At 32.6% G+C, this 21,114-nt stretch overlaps 1 protein-coding gene across 2 annotated transcripts in view; it reads right to left on the bottom strand.

Moving 5' to 3' along the window:
- The window catches only part of GABA-B-R1 (gamma-aminobutyric acid type B receptor subunit 1), a 264,127-nt gene that overhangs the window by 34,386 nt on the left and 208,627 nt on the right, over nt 1–21,114 (bottom strand). For both annotated transcript variants that reach the window (XM_073080154.1, XM_073080153.1), the window contains exons 7-11: nt 14,975–15,090; nt 12,538–12,665; nt 10,766–10,907; nt 1,892–2,042; nt 340–580 (exon numbers count right to left, since the gene is read on the bottom strand). In XM_073080154.1, coding sequence (XP_072936255.1) covers nt 340–580; nt 1,892–2,042; nt 10,766–10,907; nt 12,538–12,665; nt 14,975–15,090 — 778 coding nt within the window. The remainder of the gene's footprint in view (nt 1–339; nt 581–1,891; nt 2,043–10,765; nt 10,908–12,537; nt 12,666–14,974; nt 15,091–21,114) is intronic.

Below are 21,114 nucleotides of genomic sequence, written 5' to 3'. Positions count from 1 at the left end.
ACATTCTAACTAATCAGGAGGGGTAATGCATCTGTGATCGGCTTCAGTTAGAACTTGTACTACATGGAGATTGTCACAGATACTACAGGAGATGTTCACAAGCAGTAGTTATCACCAGGTGGACTGCAAGCTCGTTTTAAAGATGTTAGAACTCTTTGTGGTTCGACTTCTTTTTCTTTTTAATAATAGCAGCGTGCAGCGAGCAAATAGGACTCTTATCTTGTCTGTGGTTGGTCAAAGAGACATCTGTGGCTTCTGCTGCTCATAGACAGTATGAGCAGCAGAAGCCACTTACCATTAAGTGAACAGATCATTGTTACACCAAAAAAACCGACTTACCTTCGTTTCTGGTTTAGGTTTCGTCGTGTGCCTGTGTACCCGCCACACCTTCGTGAACATAGCGCCGTATGCCATCGAGAAGCCGGTCGCGAGGAGCCAGGCCCGAGCGGCGCAGAGCCCAGGGAAGTGGTGCGGCTCCACCCATCTCCCATCCACTCCGAGCACCACCGCCGCACCGAAACATACGCAGCAACCGCACAGCATCACTGTGTTGCAGGCTGGGTGCGACCACTGGATTACCCTGTCGTGAATGTTATGGGGTGTAAACTTTAAGCTGGGTTCTGACCAACGTGTAAAGTAACGATTCCATAATGGTTTCAAGTTTTATATTATAAAAGTTCTTAGAACTTAAGGTTATTGAAACTTAGAACGTACGCTTAGTGATAAGAGAAATAAAGATACAACTATAAGGACGTCAAGGTTTGCGTCAAGGTATTGCATACAAAGGACTGGAAAGTATTACTTTTCTAATATGCTTACTTCGTACGTTCCATTGACACCTACTCGCTTATTTCACAAGACGTATTCGTACACTTTCTACTACTGTACTTTATTGAAAGTTGTAATATTACGTACGATTTAACATTCTGTAGAGTGTAGACAACACGCCATTATATTTACTTTAAAAGAACATAGACTAACTAATGCAATATTTATTGTGTACTTACACAATACAAAACTAAAATAATTTATAGCAAACAGATGGCCAAATGTTTATTTAGTCCATGAAATTTTCGTTTGCTCGTTTACATATTATGTTACATTCCACACAATGCTTTCGGTCAGTACCCACCTTAGGAAGAAAATATTTAAATGCAACTGGCGTACTTTAACGACTGCTATGATATTCGCCGGCAATAAAAACAAGTTCTTGGATTTCAAATATCGACAGATCCGCTGCGGTACGACGTTATGTAATCCGTAAAGCTATAATTTCGCAGACATACTCGTAACCGGCTGGATTTTTCCATTTGCAGCTCAAACCGCCACTCGTATTGTTTTACTACGTTCCCTTTGGTTTTATTGCTGCAGTTTTAGTGTTGACATTATTTTACCTAACGCTGTGCAGTGTTATTAAAGGATAAGCTTCTGTTCCCTGTTTCATTTACTGGAAGATTATTGGTGGAAAAAATCAATTTTTGTTCGACTGCATTATGTAACTTCTCTGCTAAACTTCATGTATTTGACCAATCAAAAAAAATATTTATTGCTCGTTGGTTGAAGTTTTATAATGTTAGACAATTAGTTACCTGGAACTTGTTTACTTGAATAACTTAAGAATTAATTTTTAATCGCGCCATAAAAACGGTCTAAAAATGTACGTCAATGGGTTCATAAAAAAAGAGTTGCATAATAAAATTATCCCATTTTTTATGATTCTTTTATCGTTGTTCTCTGTGCCAATTAGTATGCAGGCTCGGCCAATTACTCCCCTTCGTAGCATGTCGTACACTTCACCATGTTAAAACATTTTCATTGAAGTCTATACGGCTACTTCAATCAAAACACACTAACGTCGAATCTCTCGATAGCTTATCAAACAAGCTCTTACCGTCTGTGGCGATGCAAGATGTTGAAGACGATAAGGCCGATAGCCGCGATGATTCCAGCGATACACAGCGCCGTCATACACGCGAAGAGGGGCAGCGATACTGTACGGAGTTCGTTCACCACCACGGTCCGGTCTGGAGGTACTTTGCCACCTGAGAAAATGAAAAATTTAAGAGTATTCTAAGAGGTTTGCTTTCGGTAACAGCAGTGTTTCATCAATATTTTCAATTGTATGTGAAGTCTGCCAATTTGCACTTGGTCAGCGCGGTGGCAGCTTAACCCCTCTCACGCCCAGCAGTGGAACAATAAAAGGTTGATGACGCGGTATAGTAAATATGTACACATCAAGGTCAGCATTCTCAAGTAATATTCGCGTAAATATCAATAAAGTTATGTGTACTAATCATAATAGCCTTTTGATGTAAGTAATGAGCTTTTGTCATAAAATGGAAAGAAATGGTTAATATGGAAACAATATTATATAACGGCATGTATGTACATAATAAAAATTGCATTTCGCAATTAATTAGCACATTTCATTTAGGTGCATTAGCCATTAAATAAAGTTAAATCTATGTTAAGACACTGATGCGCGGAGTAAATACTTATAATTTTGCAGAAAACATCTCATGGCACACTGTCATTGTACCTATTTCATTCAATTTTAGATATACTCAAATGCATATAACATGTATGTTATTATTACCTGATCCTTTTCCTATAAAATATAATGTTTGACTTAGAGTAAGTCATTGCGAAGAAAAGTGAGTAACTGTGGAGTTTGCGATTGTTCAGGTCTCATGATTGAATCAGTTTTCTTTGAAGAAAGTTTGGTTTGATGTCAGTGATTTACAACAGACGATCGTAATAACCACTTCGAACTCAATACGAACGGATAATACTTTATTGATCCTGGGAAGTGTGTTTGCCTCTTACCTACAAGTAATGTAATAAAGTTTTTCTCCAATATACAAGTATATTGGAGAAAAACTTCTCTTTCTTTTTTAAATTTTATTTCATATTAGAGTAGTAGACAAGCATGCAATCCATCTGATGGAAAGTGGTTACTGTCGCCCATGGACATCTCTAATCAATTCCAGATAAGATTAGATTCCTACAGGATGACCACAGATGCACCGTTACCCCTGAGGACTAAGCTGGAATGCCTCGAAAAAGTATATATTTCTTACCACACCCTTCAAACCACAACACAGCAGCGAATAACCCTGCTGTTATTAGGCAGAAATGGGGTTGGAGATGCTGCCGCCGGAGTGGAATCACCGAGAGTTCTACCACATTTACGGTAATAACCTAACCTTTATGTTTTAAGCTTTTATTAACATAAAGGTAAGGTTTTCGAATTATAATCTCTTATATTTTCAACACACCATTAGCTGACTTATTTGTATCCATTTTAGTACATCAGATAACGAAGAATCTTTGAAATTTTGTCACGAATTGTGAATAACTCCTTTATAGCTCTTATAAAGATAGCGTGCTATACATATTAATTGTGTTTCCTGAAAGATCTAAGAAAATCGTCATCTTGTAAAATAACTCTCGAAGGGGTTTCACACATTTCTCTTAAATGAACATTATGTATTCGTGACGCGACTAAGCTGTACATTTATTAGTTAAATTTATAATATTTTTTTATTTTATATTTATTATATAATGTATATATTTTTAAAATTATTCTACTTGTATTTACTTTGCCTTCGTTTTCTTTCTGGCCGTCCTACTTAATATTTTTGTTTAAAAAGTTTTTATAAATATTTAGGATACATATCTTATTATTAGTATGTATTGATACTACTTAGATACTATTTAACAAGGACTAATTCAAAGTTCAAATACCTCAATTACAACTGACTGAGTTTTTTATAGTACTAAATCAGAATATTGGCACCTACACAGGAAGGTATTGCTGCGTGACTAGAGAAATAAATTGAAAAGCAATCAAATGAAGCACCACATTGCTTAGTACAAATTAAACAAATTGTAGAATTTAAATATTCGATTTTTAGCGCGAATTGGGGCTTAATATCGTATCTAGGTCCAAAGAAGTTACGTCACAGCGGGTGGCAGTGATCTTTAATACAATTCATATCGATTATTGCATATTTGAAGCGTCAGTCGGGCTGAGCGCATTACCCCACCAATAACGTATTATATTGAAATCCTATATCTACAAATAGCTTATACAATTTTATTTGATATTGAAAGACGAAATAAGAAATCACTGTATCATGAATATTCGGGGAATTTCGTTTTGATATTGAAGTATAAATAATACGGAAGGTGGTAAAACCCTGGTTCGATTCCGGAGGCACCACCGCCATACCTATTTCTGTCTAAAAACAGTAGTATTAGGCGCTGCTGTTATTAGACTGTGACTGACTATGTTTTGGTTTATGTTATGTTTATGTTGGGTATGGTTTATGTTGGGTATGTTAAGGGAGAGTACCTAGTCATCTGGGGTAGTAACACGTTGTTGGCGGCTTCAGGTAGGACATTAATTTTATCTGGGATTGATTACAGATGTTCATGGGCGGCAGTGATTACTTAACATCCGGTGGATTGAAGAACGCGCTTGTCATTTCATACTTCAAAATTATAAAAAGAATAGAAAATAATTCGCTTGATGGTAAGTGCTGGCTCTGAATGTATCCGTAAGTCGGTCGCGTGCCAGCGTTATATATTGCACCCTTCAGCCCCAAACACGAAAAGCTCCTAGTTTTCGAGGGTGTGAATCGCAGTCGAATAATGTTTCGTATCAGTATCAGAGTTAGCCAGTTTGCAGTTTAGTTCCGAAAATAGATGATCTAATTTATAGAGTTGATCGTTTATCAGTTTTGAGTTTAGAGTTATGTTCGTATTAATTTCGGACTAATATATATTCATTATTGTTTGATTCGCATGATCATTTCTCGTTTCAACAGTTTTTTGTTTTTTGATTAGAAGCTTTCTATCGTTCGTACCTGGATCCTTTCAACTGAAGATATAGGGAAACATTTACACATAAGTTCAATATTTAACCAAATCTTTAGTTTAGTTTAGAAATCCTAAGTCACTCATATTAGATGTAGGTAATACAAAAACAGGAAGAGCTAAAATTGTACTCCTATTTTTGTACGTTTCACCATACTCGCATGTACATGGTCGTATCAATGCAATAACACAAATCAAATATTTATCCTCAAACCTCTTTAGGTTTCGGTGGTAAAGGTCAATTTGTGGAGCGCCGGTGCAAACCTATTTTCAGAGTAGATTCGGATTACGTCTGATCCGATACGGTTAGATATTTACGTTCTCGTTAAAATTGCACGACTGTACTACGGTACGGCAAACACATAAAAGTGTATACAATTCTGACTGAATTTTAAGTGAATAGTTTTGATTTTTTTCACATTTTTATTGACAGTACCAAAGCTCGTCAATAGCTACCAAAAATATCTACCATTCTACTGAATTGTTTAAGTTGAAGATTTCCCAATAATCATATCGACTGTAATCACTTTTTTATGTATTTATTTTTGAAATTTTTTGTATTAATCGCCATTAAAGCTCAATAATATTCACTTAACAAAACCAACAAAATCGGTTAATGAACAAAAGAGAAAAGTTATTAATTATTTTGTCTTAGCCTATTCAAATACAATATAATGATATTTAAAAAAACTTCAAAGGCATAAGTATCCTTCATAAGTAATTACGGCACCAATTTATAAAATAACATTAAGAACAAAAACATAAAATAATTTAGCAGAACGAAATCTACATCAGATGGAATAACTTCAAAGAAAGTTAAAATTTAATTCCCTTATCTTTTTGGTCTCTTGATCAAAATTTTTGTGGTTTTATTATAAGGGATATAATTTTAATTTGCCATAGGACTGCCAACTACGGGTGTTGCGCCCAAGGCTCTCTTGGTAATAAGGGCACATTTTTAGAATTATATTTTCCCCGCTTTGTTACGCAATAAACCTTTGATACCGCTTTACATTTTGAGACATTTGAATAATCTTATATGAGAATTTTGCTTTATGAATGTCATTGTTAATTATATAGAGGTTACCTTATTGTTAAAGTACTTTGAAAAAGTATGTTAATTACTCGTAAAATTATTTAAAGGAAACAAGGTATACAATGGAACAACGAAACCCACTAAAACATATTTAATCTATTAGGGTGTAATCTTTTCAATCATGTTGATAAAAGTGATACCCTGTTAATTTAGGAGTTAATAAATAATGCTTTCTACACTCATAGCCTCACAGATTTGTGTCTTAGTTGTTCCAAATACAAAGACACACACAAATATGAATACTCAAATCAAAAATATAAATTCGTCATTTAGATATATCTCTGGCCGGGGATCAAACCCGATACCCAGACTGCTAGTGGCCGCTTGGCTCCGCGAGTCGTTATTAAAACAGCTAGAATACGACGACTTCCTTATATTATCACTCCCTACTCTAACATAATGCGTTGCAGTAGAAAAAAACAATTGAACTTTGTTATAATAATATTTCAGCCTTTTATATGTAGGTAGGTAGATATTATATTTATTAACTTTCGAGAACTCGTCTGTATTGAAAAGTTTTAAGTGCTACGATAAAACCAATACATCTCGAAATAAGATAAATGCGAGTTGAACCAAGTTCCTGGCACTTCAACAACAAATGAAAGAATAATGTAAGTATTGAAAAGCATTCCGGCTTAATAATGAACTTTAAGCAATTTTCTCTCGAAATTAGTTACCTCATTTTTATTAATTGGTCGATCCAAAAGATGGTAAGCTTCGAAGTTTTATAGCCTGCTAGTTCGACAAATAGTTATAGATGTGGAAAATACATTCTTATATAGCTCATTTATTATACTAATGTTATCTGCGTTGTCCAAAAACTCGAAGCATAAAAAAAATCGTAGTACACACATAGTAAAGAAGTACTTGTAGATATCAATAATTTTATTGTATACTTTCATAAACAAATTACTTTCATATGGGATTTGAACTTACTGTATTTTAAATTAATAAAAGCACTCTTGATTCATATTTTGGTTAAAAACGCTACTTCCTTTTTGAGAGGATATGATGATTGTAATAAAAAAGTGTGGATATATATGTTTGTCTCTTTCTACGTTACGCCTCAACTTTTTGTGTTACACTTGATTTTACTCCTCATAAAATTTGCGTACCGGGCCTTATAACTCAAATCGTTTCTTAAGGAGTAAACTCCAAAAAAACTTCGTTAATAAAGATATGTAGAGTCTAGTGAAAAAACTAGGTTTAAAACGTCGAATCCCAGGCACGTACGTTTGTTTTCTCAAAGTTATGTGCGTATTGGAAGTTTATTATCACTGTGAAGGCAAATAGGAAACTTACACACCAGGGACCACTGTAAAAAAATCTCAAGGATGTGTGAAGTCTAACAATATTCATCTTAACCATCTTTACTCTGAGAGGAGACCGTGTCTAGCAGTGGGAAAGTAAAGTATTGTCAACTACTTTTATAAAATTGGAAATATTATTTACTTGTTTGTAATGTATTTACTGCTAGTTATTTGGGTACACTTTCTCGTGGCAGCGATTTGGCTCGTTTACTTTAATTAAAACAATTGAGTGTAGTAGTTATTGTTTTGTATTTAGAAAATATATGTTAAGATTGTATTCATAAAATTTATATCTTTGTAGTAGGTGTACCTTAATTAAAACAGTATAATAATCAGTTACCTCGTTACAGTTAATCGATTGAAAAGATAACCATTAAAACGTATAGCTCGTTTGGCTAATCTTCATTCGATTCACGCAAATTACTTTTGAGGCGAAAGGGGTTCCAGTCTCCATTGTTACAATCGTCCCACTGACACAATTAGCGATTTTATGGACATAAACACTTTCTTGCGTTAAAAATGGTAACTTTCAGGGACAATATTCATATTGATGTATTTGTAATTCATCAAGACGGTATATGAGTGAACAACGTGTAATTTCTGTCAATTAGGGAGTCCGAAATTCGAATCCTAGAAAACTTGTATTTTTTAAAGATACCTATGTGCGTATTAGAAATTGAAGGAAATCATCTTGTGGAAACATACAAATCTAGAGTTCTTCAAGACGTTCTGAAAAGTTTGTGAAGTGTCTTACTTGGTTGAAGCAAGGGATGCAAATTCCAAGAAACCTTCTTGGAATTTCCTCGCAGAGAAGAGACCCGTGCCCAGCTGTGGGACAGTAATGGCTTAACGACGATATAGTGTGAATTCATGACATTTGTGTGTTTATAAGGACATTGCAACTGATTATCTCTTCCTACAGATTTTTTTAGAGAAAATGTATTGATATTGTACAATGTATCTAACGTATGTGTCATTTATTTAATTTACTATTTGATATAAATACTTGAAAATTGTAGATTATCTAACAAAATTTTCGACAGTTTTCTGCGAATTAAATTGTCTTTTTGCCTTCATCTGTAATTGACAAGTACCTCGTCGTATTAATAATGAGTTTCCGCTAATGAAAGCCTCAAATAGCAATACTAATTTGACACAAAGCTTCAAAGAACGAGAAATCCTCATGAATTATGAAAATCAACGCAATTATCCGACAAAACGGAATCGTCGCTACATTTCGCTTCACTCGAGGATTTTCTGTATTTTCCCTTTACCATGTTTAAACATGAAGTATGTTTCGTATTTTATTTTCTTTATCGTGCTATAAATCGGAGACAGTAGTGTGTACACTGCGCTGATTGGCTGTATTTACTTTATACTTTCATATTTATTTAAATTAAACAAAAAAATACAAATATGAAGCAGTTACTCCGTATTTCATATTACTGTTTTATTTAAAAAGTATTTTATACATAAATCCTTTAAAACTCGAATACATTTAATTAGAAACCACAGAAGTTGATAAATGATAACATATTTTCGAGTTATACGAGTATAAGTAGTGAAAACCTCACGTGTTTCGTCAAATTTAATATTCTAACACTTAGCCCAAGATACTCGTGTTGCATTATTGATTTTTAACACCAGAATACGAATACGAGTATTCAACACAAACATTTGCAAACATTATCACATGCCTTGTATCTGGGTTTAATTTATAATTTTGTTATTTTATTATTACGTGCACAACATTGATTACGTAATAAAAGTAGGAAATATATGACACAAGACAATCAATGACCGAGGACAAACCTCGGGGCTAATAACACATATATACGTTATAAATTCAAATTTTCTATCATAATTAGTGTTGGTATACTATTTCCATTTCTTTATTTTCTTGATGACAGTTCTTTGTAGTGTTGTGACCAAAAAGCAACGATATCGATTTATATTTGACTCGCATATATTTATTAAATGTATTTTGAACAAAGACAAATACAACAAAGCTTACGCCGTAAGAAATATTTCGTTTCATTGTCGAGTACCTAGCTACACCTACTTATTTTACAACAGCTTCGAAAAATTTAAAGAAGTAGAATTATCAATCAAAAATGTATACGTGTAACATCTTGTAATAAAATATAATATTATAAGTATATATAATATAATATTATAGTTAATAAATTTGTACAAAAGTATCCGGCAGTTTAGTTTCTTTCTCATTTGTAAAAAAAACGGGTCTGTTATCGTGTTATGTTTATCGTTATAGCTCCTATAGTAATCATTATGTGTAGCACATCACTACCTGTCCATGAAGTACAGTATTATCGGAGTGACATTTTAACGTAAATAACACAAAATTACATGAGCGTCGATCGAGATGGAAGTAATATACTGATATTATATGTTACGGATTTAATTGCAAATTAACCACTTAAGCTTGCTTCCCTCTTCAATAACACAAAAATATGTTTACAATTATGAACACAACTTATATTGTTTCTACATCTAAATGTATGTATAACGGCTGAGAATAACTTTCTAGGAAAGTATGCGAAGTGTAGTTTATTTAATTTTGCTGTCCAACTTTCCTTTCCTTTGTAACTTTTCCATCCAACATGATGTTCAAAATAATTTGGATAATTCTTGCATTCGAAAGACAGTTTTACGTGGATGTTGTAACTGTAGTTTAAATCATTTATTAGGTAAAATATAATAATTATGCTTTCTTAACGAATTGTGACATAAGATACCCTCTATTATTATATAGTGGGTGATACGTACAGTCAGCTTCATTAGTAGCTGAGCAGATCAAAATTCCAAAAATACTTATACACTCAAACGTCTATAAATAGCTAAACACCCCTAGCATCATAATTAGATTAACATCGTAAAGAGTCAAAATTATATGAACACTAATGCGTCAAAAGTAGCTGAACACCGCAAGCTACTTTTGGGACTGCAGTGCGATGAACACTTTTGAAACTTTAATAAGTTTATCTAACTATGGTGTTAGTTGTGTTCAGCTACTTATGAACGCCAGGGTGTATAGGTATTTTTTTAACCTTAATCTGTTTACCTACTTTTGAAGCCGACTGTACATTGGACACACATACCAATATAAGTTCATAAACACCAAACTTAGAAGAAATACCAAAATTGATGTTTGGATAGATACCAGAACACTGCATAAAAGAACAATTACACCTCCTTAAATTGTTGTGTGGTAAGGGAGACATACTTGTCCGAGGCGTTCTAGCTTAGTCCTCAGGGGTAGCGGCGCATCTGTGGCCGACCTCAGGTAGGAATATCTAATCTTATCTGGGGTTGATTACGGATGTCCATGGACGGCAGTAGCCACTTACCATCAGGTGGACTGCATGCTCGTCTGCTACTCCTATATTATATAAAAAAAAACCACTTTAAATTCACTCCACTTTAAATTCCAAGTGAAACAATAGAATCTTGTACTCACCAACCCATCGTTCTTTATCGAGCCACGTCAGGTTGTCCGCCTGAGTGTCGTAGTAGCCGAGCTTCACGTAATGGTTGTCCGTCAGTTGTTCTATCTGAGTCAGCGCTATTCGGTCGCCTTGCGAGGAAAACGCTACGAGGCCCTGGAGGAAAAGTTTACGTGAGATTGTGTTCAATTTTTGGCAAAATCCTATAGGATACGGAATTGGATAAAATAAAAGGTGTTTCGATAATTCTGGAAATGGTAAGGAGGGTTCGACACTTACAGTTCTAGCCTGTAACAATTTCAAGGGATGCTGTGTTCTGGTTTTAAAAGAGGTGTTCCAACCTAGTCCTAAGAAGTATCAATGCACCAATGGTAGACCTTTTTCAGGCTGTATTCCAATCCAATCCCGTTAAGAATTCATCTATAACTATTAATATTATAAAGAGGAAAACTTTGTTTGTTTGATTGTAATGAACCGATTTACAAATTATTTCACCATTCGAAAGCTACATTATCCACGAGTAACATAGGCTATATTTTATATGAAATATATTTGATAAATAGATTTTGAGGCGGTACAAAGTTTACCGGGTCAGTTAGTTACAGATATCTATGGACACAGTCCTATTTATGGCACGGGTAACTTATCATCAGGTGGTTTGCACGTTTCTATTACTGTTAAATTATAAAATAATTTAGATGATTAACGTTGATCGCAGCGAATAGAGGGTTCTTCAACTTTACTTTTACGACAAAATTATATGTTAATATTTTTATACTTAATGATTAAAAAATAATATTTCCTCTCATTATTTCCTTCCTTGCTATTAAAATTTTAAATAATTTGATATTTTTTCAAATAATTAAAAAAATATGCGGGAGTCGAAGCGATAAATAATAATTAAGACGTCCGTCTTTAAAGATAAAAGGTGCGAATTTTTTTGTTTAAGATAAAACGAGGAAAATAAATCATGAACCGTTTAACAGTAATTGCTTAATTATTTTTGTTTTTATAAACGTGTAAATTGGTAAGAAATCCTTTATTCTTTAAATTATAATTTATGTTTCTTTATTTACTGAAATAAATGTTGGTGAAAATATAAAATGTAGCATACATACTAAACAGTGAATGTTATTTCTACTTGCCATCTAAATAGTAAAATGTGAGAGTGCTATAGTTCCCGCCAAACTGCTGATCCGCTCCGAAGTTGTTGCGAGCAGGTGTATACAATTTGCTATGTCGACGCGATTCATTTCTATATTCAAAGCGGACTAGCAGTTTTACGCAGATACCCGCCATTTAATTCGTGTGATTGTACTAATTTCTATTACGGTAGCGGCAAAGACTAGACGTGCCTCAAGCACCTAAGTTATAAACATTCTTTTTTTCAATCCCGTGATCTCTTTTCTAAGATATATAATAAAATAAACGGTATCGAAACATACGTATATCATTTAAAATATTTACTAAATAAACCACAACTAACATTTTCAATGTACATATCTACAAAGACGCAATACCTACAGATTCATTATACTCCTACATTAATAACCCTCAGGCAGTTTTAAGAAAATAATGTAATAAGTTTTAATTAAGCCGTAAAACGTATTCATAACATGTATCATAGCAACAAGGGTCTTAATTACGTTTTATCTCGAAATTCAACCTGCAAAGTCATTAAGTTAATGAGCATAGCCTAAAATTTCATCAATCTACGTTGAAAAACAATACTTTAAAGTATAATGAAAGGAACAAAATTTAATGAGCAAAGAGAACGTTTACTTACAGACACTCCTAGGAACGACGTGGAATTAATTGCTTCGTATATGTCATCAGCGATTTTCTTGTTGGTGTACGTGAAGTTTTTCAGACTTAAGCCACTTTTCTCCAGCTTCTCCATGGTTTTATTGAACGCTGTAATTTCAAAAATTGTTAGCTTCGTTGGAAAGGTGGTAGAACCAAAATGGTTTGACCACGGACGTACCACCGTCACACCTACATCTGCTGTCATTAGGCAGAAATAGGTGTGGCAGTGGTGCCGCCTGGGGTCGAACCACAAAGGGTTCTACCACCGTCAAATCCATCTATTCTATTAATAATAACAATACCTTACTATTTTCATCGTATTTGTATTAATAAGCATAGATATAATTATGAACTTGATTCGTTAAGTGGCGTTCTCGGCAAAACACTCCCATTAGGAAAGTTACGCAACATTAATTGCATTTCAAGATAAACATTCTGTAATTATCGTGAGTTATGTCGAGCTTCAGGCGTTGGAATAAATTATTATTGACATTAACGAAAATCAGAATGAGTGCGTTAAAATTATATGGGTCGTTGACTGACATGCCAATTATTTTAATTGACGGGAATGCATACATTTAATATTTATTCATTGATAAATTATGTACAAATTTAAAGTAGTAATCAAAAGCGTTATCAAAATAAGGTTTGTTTAAATAATAATTATTTGATGAAGTAAGAGATACGTAATTATGTTGCAACGGGAGGACGCGATGCAAAGCTAGTTAGTAGGTACTCAATCTTATCAAAATTTTGCCTACTTGCCTATATATATATTTTTCCTATTTCGAATAACAATTTAGGTAGGTAAAAATTTGTTAAGATTGATTATTACTAATAGGAGTTTTAGACTACCAGAAAAATACAATATTATTATAAGTTTCTGTATAGTTTGCTACTATTGTTAACTCAAATAAGAGCAAGTAAGTGTTCTCATTTAAATAACTAAACATAGTTAAAATCAAGAGGCTAGTAATAGGTTATAATGTCAATATCGTTTACATTATTATATTAAGTTCTTATAAATTGAAAAGGTGCTAAAATAATCGGTAGTTCTAATGTCACAATAGGTGGTATTGTTATAATATATTACATTACCGAAAACTTTTTCGTAACCTACTTCGTTCGTACTTTTTCGTTACCTAATTTACATAACTTTGTTAAATAGAGACAGATACTTAATTTTTTCCTAAATTGAAGCTCCTTTAAAACTACAGAAAACAATTTTTCCAAACTGTTTTAAAGCGACAAGGATACAGTAATAACCATAAAACAAAATTCCCTTGCACAGCGGAAGAAGAAACAATTTGGAGAGCAACAAATCGTCACCTTTTCCGAAGGAGACCGATCGTTCATGAGAATTGTTTTTCGTGACGCGCTGACAAATCCTTTTCTGCTGTATTTTTGTTTTCTTTCGAATGACTATCGAAATGAAGTGCACTCTAACGGTGTAAATAGATTTATTAATTTAGGCATTTGCGATCCGCTTCTGGTAATTGCATCGATGTTACATCACGTTTTGGTTATGTGATGCTGAATCGAGTGTTTTGTGTTCAAGGTGCATATTGGGCGTCTAAAAGTAGCTACGAACAGCGCTCAAACATATCCATTTAATCGCTGCGTCTATCTTCCAAATATCGCTAAAGCTAAATTTAACATGTTTGCTGGAGCCCATATACCAATATTACACAGGACCATATACCAATAGCACAGGAAACTAAGTCCACAACATTATAACATGTTTTTATTTTGCGATCAACCAGAAGATTAGTGGTCACTATTGCCCATGGATGATTCGTATCAACCACAGATAGGGTACCATTTGTACAAATCTAACCTTATATCATATTATTATAAGTAAAAATCGCTATATCAATAATACTCTTAGGTGTAAACCCTTATATCCTTCCTTCAAAAGTGAGAACCTTTAATAGCCCGGAAAAGAACAATTCCGTAAATCAAATCGACACTCTAATCGACAAGAAAAGGGAATTGTTTTGCGTGACGGGGTTACAACGTTTCCGTGTTCAATGAAGATACCGTAATAAAATGCATTTTTCAAACCAATTTGGAGTTTTAACATGATACACTTGAAGCGAAGTGGAAAGGAATTTGTAGAATTTCTGTTATATTGCTGTAGTTGGAAATAGTTTACTTTTTATGTTAGAAATATGCGGAATTTTGCGATTTCATAAAAATACTTTTGTGTGTTATGTAGAGATAGTTTCGATTAAGTGATACGTGTTATTCCAGATTTGCTGTTACTTGTATATGTCAACAGTTTTACTCGTAAGCTTTTTAAATAATTAAACAACACGTAACCTTCAAAGGCATGTGAAATACATATTTGTATTTATTTATCGAATTGCATTGTCTTTGCAATTATAAATGAAATCCTCAATAAAAAAAGGTTATACCTAATGCAACTGCCCAAACAGCGTCGTAGGCTAGGGGTGCCTCCTGGTATCCTTCAGGATACCTTTCCCGTTCGATGTCATAGCCTGCCTCTCGTAATGCTTCGTTCAGTCTAGATCTGAAACAAGAAACACATTTTAAACCTTAATTTATTAAAATAAAACTTCATCATTGTCGTCGTTTGTCCCACTGTTGGGCATGGGTCTCTTCGAGTAAAGTTAAGGAAAAGTTAAGTTAAAAAATTAAATTAAGATATTTTTTTCATGTAGATTACCTCGGGTATGTAGATTACCTCAAGATGTTTTCCTTAAACGTTGAAACAATAAATTTCTAATAATAATTAAAAAAAACGCAGATGTGTCTTGAGTCTGAACCTTGGACCCTCTTACACGTTCCGAGCCTACTGGTTTGAAAATAACATAAAGAACCATTGTTATGTGATGTTATCTTTTTGGTAAGTAGCATCCAACATATGTCAGACAATATGTTTACTCATATTATATCCATTCATAATGTTGTTATTATGGATGTTTCATAATAATATGGCATCAGTTCTCATCTTTATATCTTGTAGGACACATTTTTTCAGATGTTTCGTTCATATCCCACACATATATTGTTTACCAAAATAAAATCGTATTACTGGTCTGTAAATTACATTGTACGTAATATATCGTGTTTTATTGTGAAGCAAATTTTGAATAGATGCCTAAATGTCCATTACAGAGTCAATTTGATTCAGAATCCGTTGTATGGGTGCCGTCGGGCCATCATTCGCACTTGATACTGTAACGATATAGCGCTCACACCTCGGTCAATTGGGCTTCGGTCCATGAATATAATTAGAAATTAAACGAACTTACCTAAGTGAAGTTCCAATTTCAATTGTACGAACTGCATAGTCTCGAAATGATAATGTTGACATGTAGTACACCGCCAGTCGTCAGCCTTGTGTCACGTATATTCAGAGCTAAAAACCTCGAATTCAAATAATTTAAAACAATATCCAACCTACTTATAGCTCCCCCTACCGGTAAATGTCATTAAGTTTAGAGATCCTGGGGTCAAGATGTAAGTTCATTAGCTCGATTATTTTACAACATAGATGATATTATGGGTAATACTTATCGTATATAAGTATGGGTGGGTGGGTTATAATATCATTTCGAGACTATGCAGTTCGTACAATTGAAATTGGAACTTCACTTAGGTAAGTTCGTTTAATTTCTAATTGTACTTCACTGCATAGTCTCTTCAATGATAATGTTGACATGTAGATGTTTAGAGATTTGTAAAATAACGAGCCTATTAAACAAGATACAAAAACATTTAAATCCTATTATTTTTAAAATTCCTAATTTAATATATCTATTTAAATATTAATTACAGTTATCAAGTATACGTTTGATGTAACGTCTCTACTACAAAATTGAACTTAGATCTGATCCATTCAGCTATCCTTCTAAGAGGGTCTTAACTGACACTCATATGCTTAGACGTCAGCGTAGCAGCGTGGTAAAGCGTGCTCTCTAATGGTATGTATTGTAAAAAATGATATATCAATGCCATCATCCTCCGTGGTTGGTAAAATCTAAAAACTGTCGTCTGGGAGGTCACTGTATTATAAGATTACATAAAAGAAATAAACTTATTCTTGTAACTCTCAAGTGTTACTAGGCCTATCTAGGTAATTTTATTAAGGATGTGCTGGACAAATACTATGATTACTATGAAATAATGGTAATACTAGATTGTTTGAACACTGGTTATAGTAAGGTTTAAATTCATGTGGCAATTTAATATACAATATTTTCCGCCAAGCAATTTGGTTAATATACAATAATGTTATTATTATGTTTATGTATACTTCTTTGAAGTCTCGACTCAGATGTAGGCGAATCGGTAGTAATAATGGCATTCACGGGCTTACACCAAGTGAACGTCATAATATATACGATATCTATTGTTTTTATATATTACTTATATATATATATATATATATATATATTACTCATATATTATTATTATTTTTTTTTTTTCTTTTTACTATATGAGTAATTACAATAACCAAAAAAGTAAATAGTATTTATTCTTCATCTCCACTAAATAATATATAATATTTTACACTTAACTCGCTAAAAATATTTATACATCAGATGTAACTATCCCAAGTAATAGCATACTTGGGATATGGAGGATAGAAAACCTAAATATGCATTTTAAGAACAAAAATAATTCTAGATATATATATATCAAAATGAAAAGAATATTGTAACCAGTCTACAGATAGATCTAGTTATTTACACTGTTTAGGCCAAAATATTATAAGCACAGCATCACGTTTTCATTATTGCGTCTAACATTGCTTGTAGAGCAACAAAATCTTGAGATTCGTGTATAGAAACGAAACGCTCCTCGAGGAAGCGAGTAACATACAGGGTAAAGCGTTGACGAAAAACAAATGGATCTAGATCATTTTTTTTTTTTTTTTTTTTTTTTAAATTCATATGAGACCCAAAATGCAACCCTTCCAAAATGAAAGGTTTATTTATTTATTTATTTTTTTCATTTTTTTTTAATACTATTTTTTAGGACTGTCTGGACCTACTACCAGATACTACCACAAACTCCCCAACCGTTCAGAGATAATCTTTAACAACAATTATTTTATTAGAAATAAAATGAATATTTCCATTTAAATAGTATAACCTTAGTCATGACATGTAAGTCATACTTCTTGTAGGTTTCCTAGTAAATAAATCTATTTAAAAACCTTCAAAGTGTTAATTCGCAATGTATAATCTTGATTTAGTGACAGCAAATTCATTCTGAAATTATTGAATGTATTAGGGAAATAAAAACATTTTTTGGGTATTCAATAAATCCAATATGTGCCTTGATATTACGGTTAAATGTGGGTATTAAACACCATGCTGTTTCTATATGAAATAACTGTGGAGTTGCCTACACGTATTAGGGTCTCACCGTGTTGAAGATGATTATTGAAAAAATATCTTTAAGCACAAGTAACGCTGCATTTAACTTTAAATAGTTGATCGGATTTGTTATTTAAATCAAATAACGAAAATACCGAGAATAATGACCATATGTTACATAACTGATTGTGTCCCGATAATAAAAATAATATGACAACTACCACCTGTAATTATATCTATCTGTAAGAGGGATAGTATTTTGATAAACATTATTAAAATTGTTATATATATATATACCTATCTTTGCATTTATTATAATTTTTATTTTTTAATATTATTATTATATATATTTCTTTATTTTTTTTCTTTTTATTTCACCCTTGTGTTGATTTTTAATCTTTTATCTAATGGTAAAGCAATTTGATTTTTTATTTATTTATTGCTTGTATAATACAATGAACAACCTTAACAGTTGTATTATTTCCAATTATCAAACTATCTTTTAAGTAACCAATAAATCCTAAAGAATGATATAGCTTATTATGTCTATGATCCTAAATTACTAAGTGTCGTTATTGTTCCTTGTCCATTATTATGACATTTCAAATAGGAACTATGTTATATAAATATATAACTGACACACTGTCCCTAGATCTTAATCAGTTATGTATGGTCTTGTATCTTTTAAAAGGTTAGTAAAAACATAAATATAGTGTTCTGCTCAAACCAAAGGAAAGAACTTGAAATGCATAGAATTTCCATTTAACCATAGACATGTAAACACTGTTTAAGGTAATCATGAATTAGTATCCAAATATGCATTCTTGAAAACAATAGTAAGTAGTGAGTGGAATGCCAGGCTTTATTTAAAGCTCAAGATTAAGACCAAGATATTCAATACAAACCAACATCACCATCATCAGGTGTTGGTAAAGTAAAAATATTGTAAAAAATTGGTTAAGAGTAAACAATATGTTACCACTGATGTGAGAAGTCTTTCTACACACATACCGAGTATATTTTGAAAAAATCTTCATTCCTTGAGAATAATGAGTTTAAGTGTTTATACAAATAGACTCTTAAAGCTAACCACTTGCAAAGCTTGGGTCAATAGTTATTTGTTACAACTGGTCTTTAAAATTATAATTATAATCGACCACATTATTAACCACTCACCTAAAAATCTGTTGTGATTGAAGATTTATTCCAAAGGAAACTTCGATCAAGCCTTTCTGTGATACAGGTATTTGTGCATGAGGCTTGTTGTAAGTCAGATAATGACCCTATTTGGTATGAGTATCTCAAACTTTTGGATGAAGTTTATCATAGGATGAAGTGTAAATATCTTCGTTATATTTGTTATTATAAAATATTGTACTATATATATATGAATTGAACAATCATTGTTTCTTAAACCATTTTGCCGATCATTTGTTCCAGTACTTGTACTATGAAATTTCTTCTTATTATTTATTATACATAATAAATGACCAGCACCAGTAATAAGATAATTGATAGCAAATTATCTTTATAAAGGCAAATAATTTAAAATTATTAAGAAACAATCATGTCAAATGCTCGAGAGCAGTAAGCATTCGCCTGATGTGGCATGGCTTTTGACTCTTTACAGCTACAATAGTAACTGCGACTTGTGCAACTTTTAAAGTCTAATCATGTGTTATCCGTCCCACAGTTTCCTAGAGGTTCCTAGAGGTCCAGTTCTTCCTTTAAACTATTTTTTCCTTTAGTCTATCTATCACCATCTAGATAGATAGATAGTTCCTTTAGTAAATTACTCTTTAATATGCTGATCTACCTAGATACCAAATTCTTATGAATGGTTAAACCAATTTTAGGTTCTTCTAGAGTATTACAAAAGGATATAAATTGTCATCTCTATATCCTGTATCATGTACATTATTAATCTGAATGATTCTTCAATAAAATGTTCATTGATTAAAAACATTACACCCAATCGATGGTAATAGTTGTGTCTATCTACTGATTATTAGTATTTTGTTATATGGGTTATTTACCCCATGTGAAGGACATCATACCCTATTAGAATGGGTGAATATCCGTTGTATCCATCTACTTAATAGTAGTATCTTATTATAGTTGTTATATAGGTAAATATCCAATATTTAAGGGTCCCTTATTTGAACGGATGAATATCCATTAGGTATATTCTACTCAATAGTAGATTATTTTATGTGAGTAAATACTCAATATAAACAGGTTAGTACCCATGAACGGGGCTAAATAGCACCCTATTTCTTGTAATGTAGGTAAATATCCAATATGTAAGGGTCATAACCTTATTTGAACGGGTGAATACCTATTAGGTATATTCTACTCAATAGTAGATTCTTTTATGTGAGTAAATACTCAGTATAAACGGGTTAGTACCCATGCACGGGGCTAAATAGCACCCTATTTCTATGTTCATAGCTTTATATAAGCGAGATTTATATAAGGATTTAAATAAGCGAGATCACCTAAATAGGTGACAAGCTTAGTTAATGAACATAAGACGTCAAATTCCTTGCTACAGAACAATATGGTAATCTAAAAATCCTTTGCTTGGAAAAATATATATGTAAAAATTTACCTTGTCATTCCTCATTAATATATAAGATTATCATCTTATCTTTAATAAATGAAAATAATACATTTTCAATTTGCGACTGCATTCGTAATGGCCGCCTAGTACAAGTCTTCAGAATAATTTCGTCAAAATTCTTTATTTTCCATTGTAACTTTTCTGCACAATATATCACACCTACGTCTTTTATAAATTATTAATTGAAATATTTGTTATAAATTAACAATTTTTACGATAAATTACTTATTTTATTTCTTATTTTGAAAAATCATAAATGTACACAGGCTGCACGAAAAACGATAATGACATTTACCGGTAGGGGGAGCTATAAGTAGGTTGGATATTGTTTTAAATTATTTGAATTCGAGGTTTTTAGCTCTGAATATACGTGACACAAGGCTGACGACTGGCGGTGTACTACATGTCAACATTATCATTGAAGAGACTATGCAGTGAAGTACAATCTGACATCCATTTTATTGTGCCCACCCGTTGTAATTATACCTTTAGTACGTGTATAAATGTATTATTTTCCAAGAAACCATTTACGAAATTTATATTGGTTATTTTACTATTCGAAATATTCGACAAATTGAAAGGC

Source organism: Epargyreus clarus, unplaced genomic scaffold (assembly GCF_041222505.1).
Source record: "Epargyreus clarus isolate Ecla_fem2 unplaced genomic scaffold, WU_Ecla_fem_2.2 ptg000014l, whole genome shotgun sequence".
Taxonomy (NCBI): Eukaryota; Metazoa; Arthropoda; class Insecta; order Lepidoptera; family Hesperiidae; genus Epargyreus; species Epargyreus clarus.
Note: the sequence above shows the minus strand (reverse complement) of the source record. Positions and strands in the feature narration are given on the sequence as shown.